Here is a 17,327-nt window from a genome sequence, read left to right on the forward strand (position 1 = left end):
ACTTGGACCAATGCTTTTCAATATATTTATAAATGATCTAGAAAGGAATACAACGAGTGAGGTAATCAAATTTGCAGATAATACAAAATTATTCAGATTAGTTAAATCACAAGCGGATTGTGATAAATTGCAGGAGGACCTTGTGAGACTGGAAGACTGGGCATCCAAATGGCAGATGAAATTTAATGTGGACAAGTGCAATGTGATGCATATAGGAAAAAATAACCCATGATGTAGTTACATGATCTATTTATTTATTTATGAACTTTTAATATACCGATATTCGTGGGACGACACATACCGGTTCACAATGAACTCATGGAGAAAAGGAAATAGAAATTACAAATAACCGGGAAAGGGGAAGGGGAGCAGAGGAGGAAAAGGGAGAGGGGGGGGGGGGGGTAGGGAGAACGCTAGAGCCTGAGGGGCGTGAAAAACAAGAGTAGGAAAGAAAGGAGAAAGGTGGATAGGAACTGAGATAACAGTCTTAACAATATTCTTAGTGGAAAAACAGCATTAACAATATCCTTACATTTTATAGATTGTATAATTTACCTTTTCTTGTGGGGAGGAGTGGAGGGCGTGGGGTGGCGGTGTTTGTTGTATTTTGTTGTTGTATGCTTTTGTAGTAGGGGGTAGGTGGGTTAGGTTTGGTTAGAGTCGGGGTAGGCCTGCAGGAAGAGCCATGTTTTGATGCCTTTTTTGAAGTTGAGTTGGGAGGGTTCGAGGCGGAGAGAGGTGGGGAGTGAGTTCCATAGGGAGGGTCCTGCTATGGTGAAAGCTCTATCTCTGGTGGAGGTGAGATGCGCAGTTTTGAGCGGTGGGGTGTGGAGGGTGCCAGCTAAGGTGGCTCTGGATGGGCGATTGGATGTACGGAAGCGTGGCATTTCCTTGAGCCAGGCGGGGTTGTTGCTATAGAGTGCATTGTGAAGAACAGTGAGGGTTTTGTATTTTATGCGGAAGGGGATGGGGAGCCAATGCAATTCCTTTAGGACTGGGGTGATATGTTCTATTTTTCGGGTGTCTGTGATTATTCTTGCCATGGAGTTTTGCAGGATTTGTAAGGGTTTAGTGGTAGAGTGTGGGAGGCCTATGAGGAGGGAGTTGCAGTAGTCTAGTTTTGATAGGATGGTGGACTGCAAAACTAGATGGAAATCTTTGGCGTGGAGGAGGGGTTTTATTTTTTTGAGAATTTGTAGTTTGAAGAATCCTCCTTTTAGAAGAGATTTGATGTGGGGTTTGAAGTTAAGATGTTGGTCTAATGTTACACCTAGATCTCTTACGGATGGTACCAGGGGGAGGGAGTGTGGCAGGGGGGAGTGGGAGGGGGTAGGGACGTTGGATGAGGTTTGGGATGTGAGTTCAGGATTGTTAGACATGAGGAGAATTTCTGTTTTGGTGCGAGTGCGAGCTGGAGGTTGGTTAAGAGGATGTTGATGGAGGCTAAGCAGGAGTCCCAGAAATGCAGAGTGTCTTTGATGGTTTTTTGAATGGGGATGAGGATCTGGACATCATCCGCATACAGGAAGAAATTGAGCCTGAGGTCCGAGAGTAGGTGGCAGAGGGGGAGGAGATAGATATTGAAGAGGGTGGAGGATAGGGAGGAGCCTTGTGGGACACCTTGCATGAGGGGGATGGGTGGGGATTGGGAATGGTTAATTTTAACAAGGTATTCTCTGTGGGTAAGGAATGATGTGAACCAAGAGAGTGCTGTGCCTGATATGCCTATCTCTGACAACCGGGATATGAGGATTTGGTGGATGACAGTATCGAAGGCCGCAGAGATATCTAGGAGGGCGAGTAGATAGGAGTTTCCTTGGTCCAGGCCTATGTGAACTGTGTTAGTGATGGCTAGCAGAAGGTTTTCAGTATTACGACCTTTCCAGAAGCCAAATTGGGAGGGATGCAGGATGCTATGGTCTTCCAAATAATCGGAGAGTTGGGTATTGACTACTTTTTCCAGGATTTTGGATACAAAAGGCAAGTTGGATATGGGCCGATAGTTGGAGGGGTCATTAGCATCTAAGGTGGGTTTTTTAAGGAGAGGTTTGACGATAGCAAGTTTAAGAGGGTCTGGGACTTTGCCAGAAGTGAGTGAGCAGTTGATTAGGTCTACGAGGAGTTTGGTTATGGCGGTGGGGATGGAGAGGAGGGTTTTAGAGGGGATGATGTCAGCAGTGTGGGAGGTGGGTTTCATCTTTTTTAGTAAATTTTCTATTTCCAGTGTGGAGGTGTTGTCAAAGGTGTGAAAGGTGATTCCATTGGTTTTGGAAGGTAGGGGAGGGGTGGTGGAGGGTTTGGAGGTGAATCGAAGGAGAATATTATGAATTTTGTTTTGGATTAGGAGCTTCCACCCAGGAAAAAGATCTAGGCATCATAGTGGATAATATATTGAAATCGTCTGCTCAGTGTGCTGTGGCAGTCAAAAAAGCAAACAATGTTAGGAATTATTAAGAAGAGCATGGTGAATAAAACAGAAAATGTCATAATGCCTCTGTATCACTCCATGGTGAAACCGCACCTTGAGTACTGTGTACAACTTTAGTCACTGCATCTCAAAAAAGATATAGTTGCAGTCGAGAAGGTACAGAGAAGGGCGACCAAAATGATAAAGTGGATGGAACAGCTCCCCTGTGAGGAAAGGCTGAAGAGGTTAGAGCTGTTCAGCTTGGAGAAGAGATGACTGGGGGGGGGGGGGGATATGATAGAGGTCTTTAAAATCATAAGAGGTCTACAATGGGGACATGTGAATCGGTTAGTTACTCTTTCGGATAATAGGTCTAGGAGGGGCACTCCATGAAGTTAGCAAGTAACACTATTCAGAGAAACATTTTTTTCACTCAACATACAATTAAGCTCTGGAATTTGCTGCCAGAGGATGTAGTTAGTGTAGCTGGGTTTAAAAAAGATTTGGATAAGTTTTTGGAGGAGAAGTCCATTAACTTCTATTAATCAAGTTGACTTAGGGAATAGCCACTGCTATTACTGGCATCAGTAACATGGGATCTACTTAATGTTTGGTTACTTACCAGGTACTTGTAGCCTGGATTTGGCCCAATTGGAAACAAGATGCTGGGCTTGAAGGACCCTTGGTCTGACCCAGTATGGCAATTTCTTATGTTCTTACCTTAGATTGTAAACGGGCCTTGGCTTACTGCAAGAGAACTTGGCCACATTGTCAGTCTTCTCAACTATTCGTTTCTTAGGATCCCAATAAACTGGGCATAACAGTAGCCAAACATACATTGTTCAACATACATACATCATGAACTATATAGGCTGGTAGGCCTACAATTTACAGACATAATCAAGGCTGATCAAGTTAGAGTCATGGCTGTATCAGTGGCTCATCTGTGAGCCATGCCTCTCAAAGACATATGCAAAGCTGCAATATGGTCGATGGTACACACCTCATGAGAGGACTAGAATGGGTAAATTTGAATCAGTTATTTACTCTTTCAGATAGTACAAGGACTAGGGGGGCAGTCCATGATGTTAGCAAGTAGCACATTTAAAACAAAACTGAGAAATATTCTCTCTCACTCAACACAATTAAGCTCTGAAGATCATTGCCAGAGGATGTGGTTAAGGCAGTTAGCATAGCTGGGTTTACAAAAAGGTTTGGACAAGTTCCTGGAGGAGAAGTCCATAACCTGCTATTAATCAAATTGACTTAGGGAATAGCTACTGCTTATAACTGGCATTAGTAGCATGGAATTTATTTGACAGGTTCTTGTATCCTGGATTAACCACTTTTGGAAACAGGATTCTGGGCTTCATGGACCCTTAGTCTGACCCAGTATGGCACTTCTTATGTTCTTATATCTCATTACTGTCTGGACAATCTCTCAAAGAGTGACAGTAAATTTGGACAAGCAGTTTTATGTTTTATTTATTTATTTATTTAAAAACTTTTCTATACGGTCGCTAAGTTATATACCATCGCAACGGTTTACAAATAGGCACATAAAATAAGGTATGTAAATGTAGATTATCGTACATTCTAACAGGTGCCAATAATGTTCGGTTACAATTTTCATAAATAAAATCAATATTTGAGTAATGTTGGTCTTGTCCGGGTGTACTATTAGGTTACTCTCCATTTGTAGTTTTACTTTTTAGTTGTTAGATTGAATAAATTAAAATCATGCACTTTATAATAGCGGTGTTGTGTTCATTCTCTTCTGGTTTCCCTGTACTTTCTCTATCCTCCAGTCTCTTTAGGAAAGGCTTGTTTAAAGAGCCATGTTTTTAAATTTTTCTTAAAAGTTTTGAGATCACTCTGTAATCTGATTTCAGGGGGCATCGTGTTCCATAGTATGGGCCCTGCCAATGATAAGGCCCTTTCTCTCACTTGGGTTAGTTTTGCTGACTTTACTGAAGGAACTGTTAGTAGTGCTTTGTTTGCTGAGTGAAGGTTTCTTTGTGGGACGTGTACTCGTAAAGCTGTGTTTAGCCAATCTGCTTCTTATCATATATTAGTTTATGTATGGTACATAAGGCCTTGTATTTTATCCTGTATTTGATGGGCAACCAATGTAAGTCTGCTAGAGTTTGTTATATGGTCCCTCCTCCTTTTTCCTGTCAGTATTCTGGCTGCAGTTTTTTGAAGTATTTGGAGCGGTCTTATCGATGTGTTTGGGAGTCCTAGTAAAAGTTCACTCAATAGGCTATAGTGGGTTCTGGGTTGCTTATACAACTCTCAGCTTGGAAAAAGCAAGTTTACTTACTCTAAATGGTATTTACTCTAAATGGTATTTTCCGTAGATAGGACGAATTAATCATACTAAATACCTACCTGCCTACCTGGAAAGTTGACAACCTAGTTAAAATTAGCTCTAGAATTGAATGAGGAAGCTCAGGAGGCAACACCCAAGTGAGAATTTGTGTACATGGTCAGTAGAGCAAAAGCTCTACTAGTTTTGAGAAGAGAGGTCCATTTGGTGCCAATGGGTGATGTCACCCACATGTCATGGCTAATTCATCCTGCCATTTATGGAAAACGCCATTTATGTTTAATAAACTTGCTTTCTGGAAATACCCTATAAAAAATGAGGATTAGCATTCCTAATTTTTAAAATGTTCCTTGTTGCACAAATTGTGTCATATTCTTCCAGATAGAAGATGCAGAAAGGAAAAGAATAGAAGATTTGAAAGAAGATGAACGGAAGAAAGCCACCCAGGAGCTGGAGAGCTGGAAGGAGCAGCAGAGGAGAGAAAAGGAACAAGAGAGAATTCAGAGAGAATTCCATCAAGAAAATAAACAAATAGAAGAAGCGAAAAAGAAAAAACAAGCAGTAAATAAAATTAAAATGCCCTCTACAGGATCTGCTAAATCTAGAAGCTTAAACGAACAAGGTATCTTGAGTGAATATTTAATATATTTTATAGATAACCAATACAATAGTAATAAGGAGTCTCAGGTCAGTGAGAAAATTTTTATTGCAAATACCATCAGATAAATCATTCCACCACTCATGACCACAGAACTGTTCCTTTACTAAGGTTGCCCCAAATTTGTGGAACATGCTCCCTTTGGAATTGAGGAGGAAAAAGATCTGAAGCATTTTAGGGAATAGCTGAAGAAATAGTTAATGTCAAAAGCTTTTTAAAGGTATTATCTAATAATCTGCTAAGATGAAGAAAGCTAGGGGTTCTAGCTAACCCCTAGATTCGTCAAAATGTGATAACGCATGAATAATGCCCGGCTGAGAAAAAGTGACGTGTTTATGGAAATTAGAGAGAGAGTGCAAGAGGTAGAGGGGGAGAGAGAGAGCGAGAGCGTCTATCTATAAGGCCCTCGTAGTAATCAAATATTTATCTCTCTATAGAAGGGTCATCTAAAAACTCGGGGTGAGGTGTTGGTGGAGGTTTAGGAGCCAGTTTTCCTTGCAGAGTGAGACATAAGAACAGCACAGTACACTTCGGTGAAGATTTGACGTCATTTGGAGTGAGGAAAGTCTCACAAAGATGACATTTCGACTATGTTATCTCATCCTAGCTTGATGGATACCTTTGAAAAAGGCAAACCAGCTTAGGATCGTCGCCTTCCATTGATGGGGCCTTTCCCGCATCATTCTCCGGCCTTTGCGCCAAGTGAAAAATATCTGTGTTGGGAGAACCATCCCCAGATGACAATCCTCCAAGGAACCCTCCTCGTTGTCCCCTGTCCCAGAAGGAGCCAGGATCTTCCGAATCCTAGTGGCCCGTGAAGCCCCTGAAAATCTGGACTTCTTCCTGGGGGGGATCTGTTATCCTCCGCTTAGAAGAGGGCCGCTCCACAGCCTTACGGGCCAAATATGATATATGCAGCAATTAAACAAACTCTGGCGAAAAAGGGGAGGAACTCTCCACATCCTCCTCCAGAGGATCCACTTCCTCCCCTGAGAGGTCCACTGGGGCTCCCTGGATCTCCTCCATTGAGAGGTCTGCCGGAGAAAGCGCAGGCGGGAGATCCCCTCACCCTGTTGCAGCTTGTGCCTTGCGTGCGAAGGAATCCAAAATGGCCGCCATTCCTGCGCACTGCAGGAACGGATTAACGGCCTCCTGCACTGCAGCTTTAGGCCTGCCGGACCACTGCTGCAAAGTCAATGCCAGCGCGGTCCCCCCTCTCCCCCCGATGAACCCTCCTCGCCAAGGAGGCAGCAGTAGGAACAGCTGGCTCTGGAGAGGCGCACAGCAGCAGCCACGTGACATGGCCCGGCACTGTAAACAATCGCGTGGCACAGGCCGAAAAGGAGACGCACTGGGAACCGTAAAGGAATAACCCTGCTCACCCGGAGCCCTTCTGCCACCGATGGGAATCGAACAAACACATTCCCCATCCTTTGCTTATTTCCTCCCTTTTTTTTTTTTTTTAAATAGAAAGACAGACAAGAAACAATGAGAAACAGCAACTAATAGCCTTATCTGAAGTTGGTAGAGGCTTCGCCCAAGTCTCCTGAGGGGAGAGAATTGGACCACTGGCTGTCACCCCTGGCATGGATCAGTGAGCTATGAAGGGTCTCATCCCCTGCTCGTCCTCCTCTGAAAAACCAGGAGGGATGGTCTCACCAGACCTGCCAGCCTCCTGGGAGGGAATTTCATCTAATCTATCCTCTTCTATTTCTTCTTCCTTTATTTTTATTTTTTTTTCTTGGGTACAGAACTGTGGGAAATATGAGCTTTGCCAACAAGCCATTTCATCAGGGTTAAACACTAACTTCCCTTCTCCCTGACCTTTGCCTGAATAAAAGCATCACTTGTGCTTAAGTCTCTGCCTGGGAAAGGATACCTGACTATCATGTATTTCTCTGGCTTGTGCTTAGCCCTGAATTCCTGGGGGAGGAGCTGGGTGTTCCCTAGTCAGAGGCAGGACAAAGTCAGGAGGTATAGATTTCAGCAGCCAATGAGATGATCCGTGCACACCCCCTGAGCCAAAGCCAATAGTGTAGGGACTCGTCTGTTGCTATGGAGAAAGTAGCCAATCATGTAATGACACATCATCTGCCTTTGTATGAATGTACAATAAAAAGAAGAGCCTCGTGAGGGCTCAGCCCTTCTCTCTTCCTGCCTGCCATGAAAGCTGCCTGAAGTGTGTTCTATGCCTCCATGTTCAACATCTGGTGACCCCGACGTGATGATAAACTCCATGCTTATTTCGGCTGGTCATAGCTTTAGGTACGTACCGTTCAACAGATTTGCAATCGTAAGTATATTTAAAGTACTTTTTAGTATTTTTAAAGTATTTCTCAGCAAGTTTGTTCCCCACATTCGTGAGCATGGGCAGTGATTTGACTGTACAGCAGAGGCTACATGCCAGGGAGCTGCAGCAAATCATCAATAATCATTATTTCATCACCAGAAGAAAAGAAATAGCGCAAATCAGCCTCGGGGACTTAGAAAAATTAATAAGTGAAATAGCTTGCCGTTGCCCTTGGTATTCAATGGAGGCTGGAACTCTAAATATCCAGGACTGGATTTTAATCGGCAATAATCTTCATATGGCTCCCAGAGCTCCCATAAAGCAGTTATTAATCTGGCAAAAATGTACAGAGGCCATAGAGCACATGGGGATAAAAAGTCTCAAACAATCTTCAAACCATGTGCTTTTAGAAGCAGGCAGACTCAATCAGAATACCCTTCCCCCATCTTATGCTCAGTCTCCCTCAGAGACAGCAAATTCTTTGTATCAGCTCTCCATACCCACACCCAAGCCCATTCACACCTTTCCCACTTCTTTAGAAAAGCAACCCTTGAGAACAATTGAGCCACAACCTGGCCTGGGTGGGGCGATTAGCATTGAATTTCAGCAGAAACCGCGTGAAAGAAAACTTTACAGAAGAAGAATTATTAGAAGGACTTCAAGCCTTCCCCATCACAGAAAAGAACCATGAACAAAGGGGGACAGAAAATGAAATAGAACATCTGGGGACACACACTCACATGGCTCCTGTGGCTTCCTCTGCGTCCATCTCAGAGAAAAGGCCCCAGGAAACTGAAAACACTGAGGTCAGAAAAACTAGCCTTCCTCCATCTTGCCTGCAACCCCCTTCCCCCACCAACCACTCCCTGTACCCCCATTTGCCATTGCCTGAGACAGTCATTAATTCTGCATCATCGATTTGTCCAGGTAAATTACCATCTCAAACCACTGCTCCCGGTAACAATTTATGTGCCGCGGTCAGCATGGGATTTCACCTAGAACATGGAAATCTCGCAAGAGAGGAATTATTGAAAGGGATTCAAGCTTCTCCCATTACAAAGGGGATTAAAGAGCTGGGTGTGGCAGCAAATGCCATGAGCAGTGGCTATGCCCACAGGTCTTCAAAGAAATCAGCATATAAGACCTTGGGCCAAGCAGCTGCACTCCTGCGTTACAAGCAAAGAAAATATCAATATGAAAAAAAGGATTTAATTAGACTCCTGCGTTACAAGCAAAGAAAATATCACTATGAAAAAATTGATTTAATTATACACTTCAATGACCTATTGCAGACCAGATTAAACAAAGGAATTGAACAAACAGTACAGATTTGGAAAAAAAATGGTTTCTCTCAACAAACAGTACAGATTTGGAAAAAATGGTTTCTGTTAGTCTTTGAATTCAGTTACAAAAAATCTGCATACTTTGAGAGTATTTTCCCCCACAAAGTGAATGCAGAACCTTATGTTAAAACTGTACTGAAATTTGAACAATTGCTGTGTGGATTTCATGTGAAATGTTCACTTCTTGCAAAATTAATTTGGCTCACATTTAAAATGACTCCATTTCTCTGATATTTAAGTTTATAGTTTGAATTGCTAGCGTACAGAACTTATATTTTTACTGTGATTCTCCCTAAAGTAAATTAAGATAGAATCTGTCTACAAGAAATCAGCAAGAACTTGCCAGCCATTGTCTATGGTTGATGCAATCTAAATTGTTAAACAATGCTATCTTTAAGTTCCTATTGACTGAAGGATTAATTCCTTGGGTGCAGTTCTTTTCTTTTGGGAAACACTGCTCCTCCCCCCCCTTTACTGTCTTTCTGTTAACTCTTGCTTGCCACTCATGGGGGAGGGAGGGAGAACTTTTGAAAAGAAAAAAACTGGACTTAGTCCTGCAGTTTCTCTCTCTAGTTTCTATATGTTATTTAATCCTTTAATACTTTCAAACTTCCTTAATACTGAACTGAGATTACTGAACAGCATGTTTAATTTCCTATTCTAATAATTATATGGAGAAATTCTATTCTGATATTCCACATTGAAAGTAAGCTCAGAGTATTATTGATTGCAACCTGGAACAATAGTTGCAATCTATAAAGTAATGATGGGGTCTCCACTAGGAGGCGCTATGCTATTCTACAAGTTATATTATATTATTGTTTTAATAATTCTGTTGTATAATAGTTTTTATTTTTCAGGCCTACGGTCTTTCTGTATTAAAGAAACTTCAGTTTTATTTTCTTTTTCACAAAATTTATACAGAATTCTGAACCTTAAAATTTTTACTGACAGAGGTTGCTACATCTAAAGCAATCCCTCCCAAGCCTTTTCTTGCAAATCCAAATTGATTTTATTAAATTGAATAATAGAATTGATTTCTTCAAGGTTAAAAAAGTAAGAATTTCACTTTTATCCTTACCTTAGTAATTTTTTGCTGTATGCCAGTTTTTAATATTTTCCAGATTTACAGCCTTCCTGCCATGAGGAGATGTGAAGGTGAACACGTTGCAGTTTATTTTAACATTTTTCTAACGCCTTTTATTTATTTATTTATTTATTTATTTATTTATTTATTTATTTCACATTTTTCTATACCGAGCTTCATGGTTGAATACCATATCAGATCGGTTTACATCGAACGAGGGATAGAAACTTGTAACAAAAAACGGAACAATAAGTTATTGTTTTTTTACTTTTGACTTTTGATTTTTGATCCTTGATCTAATTTTGTTTTTGATAACTTTTTGATAAGATTTTTAGCTTAAATTATGTGTTATCTGTTGCCTGTCTTGATGTCAAGAAGACTATGAATGAATATTTGCAAGATGAATGAATATGTGTCAGTCTTGTGTAACATATGTTTAATGTAATGTCTAATATACTTGTCATTTCTGATTCAGCTTACAGCAAATGACTTTTCCTTTAAATGATTAATTTACATTTATTGCTATTTTACTGAATGAAAATTGATCACTGCATAAAAACTTTCTTGATAATGGGGTTACCCTCTGTTCTGAAAAATGGCTCTGCTTACTGCAGCCATTCCTTTGCATGAATTTTGTCAATAATTGAACATTAAATACTTATTTGGCATCCCCTACAACACCACAGGGCAAGCCATTGTGGAGAGAGCCAATCATACCCTTAAGAGCTCTGGACCAAACAAAAAGAAAAAGGAGGGATTGCCCCTGGATCTTCCCCCTAAGAAGGACTGGCTGAACAAGAACAAAGTATTGTTTTAAATCACTTTAAATCATCCAAACATATCAAATTTAAGACCACAGCCATGAGTAATCATTATGGGACTAGGGTTAGTCACCCACAGCCATCAGTTTTGTATAGAATATTTAATGTCTGGTACGGTCCCGTTCCCTTAAAATGGGGAACGAGGATATGCTTCTCTGCTTGCTTCCACAGGTATCAAGCTGTGGAAAGATGGAAAGGTGTCCAGGTCTACAGGACCCGATCCCCAACTTCTCCATGAGCCTCCACAGCCCTCAGAAGGACAGAGACCGGACTCCTTGCAAAAAGCAGCACCACATGACCTGGGGACAGATCAAGGCCCTATCCAACCAATCTGCACAACTCTTAGAACAGCAAGGCCTTGAGAAAACTCCAGAGAACTTATTAGCCGCCTTTTCTTGCCTGAATGCCAACTCATTAACAATTGTGTTCTGTACCCTCATCCTTTGCCTTATTTCTCCAGCTATGGTGATTTCAGAACAAGGACTCTGACAGAACAACATGTACATCCTCGATGCACAGAACTTTTCACACCTGTTGAATCGAACAGACTGTTGGATCTGCACACACATGCCAACCCAAGCCTGCGGAGAACTACTGATGCATGCTGTACCATTTAACCTTACAGTATGGACTAATTATCCTTTACAGAGAGGTGTTTTCATTAACTCTCCAGTTAATAATACCATACTACCCATCGGCAGCCTATTCAAGAGACTGCCGCTCTTTGTTGGGACTATGATACAGGGGATGGGAAAGGGAATTCAGGTGGGAAATGTCCATATTGTAACCGAACTTTTGTATTAATCACTGAACACTTACATAATTATACCACATATATGTATGCAATTGGCAGATTTCAGGATGTGCAGTGGGAGACCCAAGCAGGTACAGAAAGTATAGAGGGGATGAAGGATTTACCTTTTGTAGTTATATAGCCCAAATGATAACCAATGACATGTCCACTAATCTGTTAGGAAACATATGGATGTTATGTGGGCGTAGAGCATATATGTACATTTCCCCAAGATGGAGAGACAGATGCACTTTAGGCTACATCCTCCCCTCATACTATGCAGTCAAAAATTTACCCAAAGCAAGGCTCCGTAACAAAAGGGAGGCGATAAATAATCCCATAGAAAAGTTTACAGAAACTCAGGTAGCTAGAAGCCTGTTTCCTCCAATGGGAACAGCTATGAATTACAGGGACTTACACATCCTAGCTAACTGGACGACTGCCCTATTTAATCAGGCAGTCCATGCATTAAAACTACTCACAACAGAAGTTTCTCAGATCAGAGAAGTAGCATTACAGAACCGCTATGCCTTAGACACCATTTTAGCATCAAAGGGTGGTGTTTGTTTATTAATTGGATCTCATTGCTGTGTGTACATATCAGACTATAAAGCAAACCTCACACATACCATAGAGCAGATAGAAACCATGGTTGCTGATGCACCATTTTCAGGCAGAATACCTACTTCTCCATGGGACTGGCTATGGTCCTGGCTCCCTGATATTTCTGGTCTCAAAAGGGTGATTTCTATTATAATTACTGTAATTGTCTTAATTATTTGCCTGTGCTGCTGTATTCAGTGCATACCCAACCTCCTATCCATACTGAAACCTTGCTCTCAGCCCAGATATAAAGATGTCTTGTATGCTGCTTAATAGGGAATCTTGAGCCCTGCAGCGTTGGCACACCACCTGCACCAGCTCTGGGTGATATGGAGATTCAGGAGCTCATCGGTGGCTGGCACACCACGCCGAATCAGCTTTCTTCCCTCCATAATCCCCCTTTTCCTATTTCCAGCCCATACCAAGACATAACAGATTTCAGTAAGGGTCTAAAGCTTTATTGAGCTACCTAAACAAAAACAGAAAGGGTGAGATGTGGGAAATATGAGCTTTGCCAGCAAGCCATTTCATCAGGGTTAAACACTAACTTCCCTTCTCCCTGACCTTTGCCTGAATAAAAGCATCACTTGTGCTTAAGTCTCTGCCTGGGAAAGGATACCTGACTATCATGTATTTCTCTGGCTTGTGCTTAGCCCTGAATTCCTGGGGGAGGGGCTGGGTGTTCCCTAGTCAGAGGCAGGACAAAGTCAGGAGGTATAGATTTCAGCAGCCAATGAGATGATCCGTGCACACCCCCTGAGCCAAAGCCAATAGTGTAGAGACTCGTCTGTTGCTATGGGGAAAGTAGCCAATCATGTAATGACACATCATCTGCCTTTGTATGAATGTACAATAAAAAGAAGAGCCTCGTGAGGGCTCAGCCCTTCTCTCTTCCTGCCTGCCATGAAAGCTGCCTGAAGTGTGTTCTATGCCTCCATATTCAACAAGAACTGCAGGTTTTGCACCTCATCCATCTGTCTGAGACATTGAAATACTGAGGAGCTGCAGGTGGCACATTGTGTTAAGAGGCAGTGCCTGTAAACCTTTTCTTTGTCTCCATCTGCTGGAATGGAGGCAAAACCCAGGAGTCTGGACTGATCTGGGTACGAACAGGGAAATAAATATACTTTTATATTGGGATCCCAGTGTCCTATTGTTACAGCATTTGAGAAACATTAATGCAAACCACCTCTGGGGCAGATGACCTGAAATAACTTTGTGATACTGATATAGAACAGATGCCACAGTGCCTCGGGGGAACATAAGACGAACCCACTTTTGGAGGGCTTCGTCAGACCTCCCGCCATTTCCCGTTATTACAAGCCATCCAGCAACTAATTGACCTGGAATGGGATGCCCCAGAAACTACATTCAAAGGGGGCCGGACTCTGGCAGCCATGTACCCTCTGGACCCAGCCGCCAAAGATCTTCTGGCATGTCCGAAAGTGGATGCTGTGGTCTGCGCAGTCTCGAGGTGCACTACTATCCCGGTGGAGGGAGGAGCAGCACTCAAGGATGCTCAAGACAGATGTCTGGAATCTATCCTCAAATAGTCTTTTGACGTCTCCGCTATGTCTATGCAGATCGCAGCCTGCTGTGCCATGGTGACACGCACCTGCTTAGCACAGACCAGGAACAACACTCCTGGGGAAGCCCTGGAACCAGCTGTATCAATCCTCGTGGACGCTGCTTCGGATCTGGTACGCACAGCAGCTAGAGGTGTCTCATCCACTGTGGCAGCCAGGAGACAAATCTGGCCCCGAAATTGGTCAGCCGATGCATCCTCCAAAACGAGACTCACAAGGACGCCTTTCAAGGGAACACTCCTGTTCAGAAGTGAACTAGAGAAACTAGCTAACAAGTGGGGCGAATCCCCACTGCCACGGCTACTGGAGGACAGGAATAAGAGAAACCAGCGATCCTTCCCCCGGACCTCCAGGGGCAGAGGATCACAGCGCTTCAACCCATATAGAGGCTCATATCAAGCGGACTGCAGGGCGGAGCCAGTCCTTTCGGAACTAGCACAATAAAAGGGGAGCCAGCTCAGGCCCAGACCTCAGCCACAGCCCACAATGAAAATCAGCCGACCCATCCAAAGGAAGAAGCCAAAGGGGGCAGACTGGCCCTACTCTACCAAAGATGGGTCGAGATAACCTTGGACAAGTGGGTCCTATCCATCATTCGAGAGGGATATTACCTGGATTTCCACCACCTCCCTCCGGACAAGTTTGTGGAATCTCCCTGCCACAACCCTTCCAAGAGAATGACAGTGGAAGCTACACTGACCAGATTACTAGCCTTAGGGGCTATAACACCGGTGCCTCCACAACAAATAAATATTGGCCATTATTCCATCTATTTTATCATTCCCAAGAAGGAAGGAATGTTCAGACCTATCCTGGACCTCAAGGTGGTCAACCGTCACCTGAAGATTCCTCGCTTCCACATGGAAACCCTACGCTCGATAATAAGGGCGATACAACCGGGAGAGTTTCTTACCTCCCTGGATCTGTCGGAAGCCTACCTACACATTCCGATTCATCAACAGCATCAGTGTTTCCTATGTTTCTCGATCCTGGACGACACTACCAGTTCCGGGCACTACCTTTCAGGTTAGCCACTGCACCCCGGACATTCACCAAGATCATAGTGGTAGTGGCAGCAACACTGAGGAAGGAAGGAATCCGAGTGCACCCTTTAGGCGATTGGCTGATCAGAGCAAAATCCCCAGTGGACAGCCACCAGGCAAACAACAGAGTCAAAACTCTACTGGAGAGCCTCGGGTGGGTGGTCAACACAAACAAGAGCTGCCTGCAGCCTTCCCAATCTCTACAATACTTGGGAGTCTGGTTCGACACCAAACAAGACAAGGTCATCCTGACACCGACAAGGAGATCAAAACTGATGACCCAGTTACGAACCCTGTTGAGCGAACTCCGCCCCACAGCATGGGATTACCTACAAGTTCTCGGCCTCATGGCATCCACACTGGAAGTAATCCCATGGGCACGAGCTCACATGAGACCCCCTACAATGCTCACTACTATCACGGTGGAATCCACTGTCTCAGAACTACACCGTACGGCTTCAGCTCCCGGACAGAGTTCGGGCCCAACTACGATGGTGGCTACAAGAAGTCCATCTGAGCCAGGGAACGAGACTGTCCTCCCCAACCTGGATCCTACTCACCACGGATGCCAGCCTACGAGGATGGGGAGCACACTGCCAGGAGCTAACCGCCCAAGGGCAATGGAATGAAGAAGAGTCAGGATGGAACATCAATCGCCTAGAAGCCCTGGCAGTCAGACTAGCCTGCCTAAGGTTCGGTCACAGACTCTGAGGAAAAGCGGTCAGAGTAATGTCAGACAATGCCACAACAGTGGCCTACATCAACAGTCAGGGAGGAACCAGAAGCCAACTGGAAATAGACCTCCTAATGTCATGGGCGGAAGTGAATCTTCAAGAGATCTCGGCCGTCCACATTGCCGGGAAAGACAATGTCGCGGTGGACTACCTCAGCAGAGAAAGTCTAGACCCAGGAGAATGGAAACTGTCAACCACAGCATTCCAATTGATAGTGAACCATTGGGGAACACCAACCATGAACCTCCTGGCAAACCGGTCCAACGCCCAAGTACCCAGTTTCTTCAGCCGCAGGCAGGAACCCCAGTCCCAGGGAATCAATACCCTGGTACAGACCTGGCCACAGGAGACTCTGTTATACGCCTTCCCGCCGTGGCCCCTATTGGATGCGATCATCCACAAGATAGAACACCACAGGGGACCAGTCCTTCTAGTGGCCCCGAACTGGCCAAGAAGACCGTGGTGCGCAGACATGCGAAGACTGCTGGCAAGGAACCCTCTGCCGCAACCTCCATACAGAGACCTGCTCCAACAAGGACCGATCCTCCACGAGGATCCAGCTCGATTCTCTCTTATGGTCTGGCCATTGAGAGGACTCGCCTAAGGAGGAGAGGATACTCTGGGGCAGTAATTGACACCCTACTCCGAGCACGCAAGTTCTCCACATCCCTAACATACATAAGGATTTGGAGAGTATTCGAAGCCTGGTGCGAGGACCACGACATCATACCACACTCAGTCAAAATTCCTGCGATTTTGGAATTCCTACAGAATGGCCTACAGAAGGGATTGTCCCTCAACTCCATCAAGGTACAGGTGGCCGCACTGTCATGCTATGGAACCAAGAGCAAGAGTGGCAGCATAGCTTCTCACCCGGATGTCTCCCGCTTCCTGAAAGGAGTCAAGCACATCCGACCACCCCTAAAGTGGCTGGTGCCTCTTTGGAACCTCAGCCTGGTCCTAGATTTCCTAGCAGGAACCTCCTTCAGACCTCTCCGCGGCCTGTCTCTCCGACTATTAACATTGAAGACATCCTTCCTGCTGGCAGTCTGTTCAGCTCATCGTATATCCGAGCTACAAGCACTGTCCTGCCGGGAGCCGTTCCTCAGACTCACCCCGGGAACCATCCAGTTATGCACAGTTCCGTCGTTCCTCCCCAAAGTGGTGTCTCACTTCCATCTCAACCAAACCATCTCGCTACCATCGCCAGATGAGCATAAGAATTTGGAAGAGGCTCGACGTCCACGCCATCTCAACGTCGGCAGGCTCCTAGTCCGATTCCTGGAAAGGTCGGAATCTGTACGAAAGACGGACCATCTATTCATCCTTCACAGCGGGAAGAAGGGGAAGCGGCCTCGCAAACAACCATAGCCCGCTGGATCAAAGAAGTCATCAAGGCAGCCTACGTAGAAGCAGGAAAACTACCGCCTCTACAGGTCAAGGCCCATTCTACTAGAGCCCAGGCAGTGTCCTGGGCGGAAACCAAGATGCTGTCACCCGCCGAGATCTGCAGGGTGGCGACATGGTCCTCCATCCACACTTCTCCAGGTTTTACCGGCTGGATGTTCAGGCTCGGGAGGACACAGCATTTGCAAGGGCAGTACTAATTGGGTCATGTGCAGCCTCCCACCCG

General features: G+C 44.4%; 1 protein-coding gene across 1 annotated transcript in view; it reads left to right on the forward strand.

The window, feature by feature from the left end:
* Positions 1–17,327, forward strand: part of DNAAF4 (dynein axonemal assembly factor 4) — a 109,660-nt gene that overhangs the window by 40,090 nt on the left and 52,243 nt on the right. Inside the window, exon 4 of the mRNA XM_029575039.1 lies at positions 5,118–5,358. Coding sequence (XP_029430899.1) covers positions 5,118–5,358 — 241 coding nt within the window. The remainder of the gene's footprint in view (positions 1–5,117; positions 5,359–17,327) is intronic.

The sequence above is a fragment of the Rhinatrema bivittatum genome, chromosome 13, assembly GCF_901001135.1.
Source record: "Rhinatrema bivittatum chromosome 13, aRhiBiv1.1, whole genome shotgun sequence".
NCBI classification, from domain to species: domain Eukaryota; kingdom Metazoa; phylum Chordata; class Amphibia; order Gymnophiona; family Rhinatrematidae; genus Rhinatrema; species Rhinatrema bivittatum.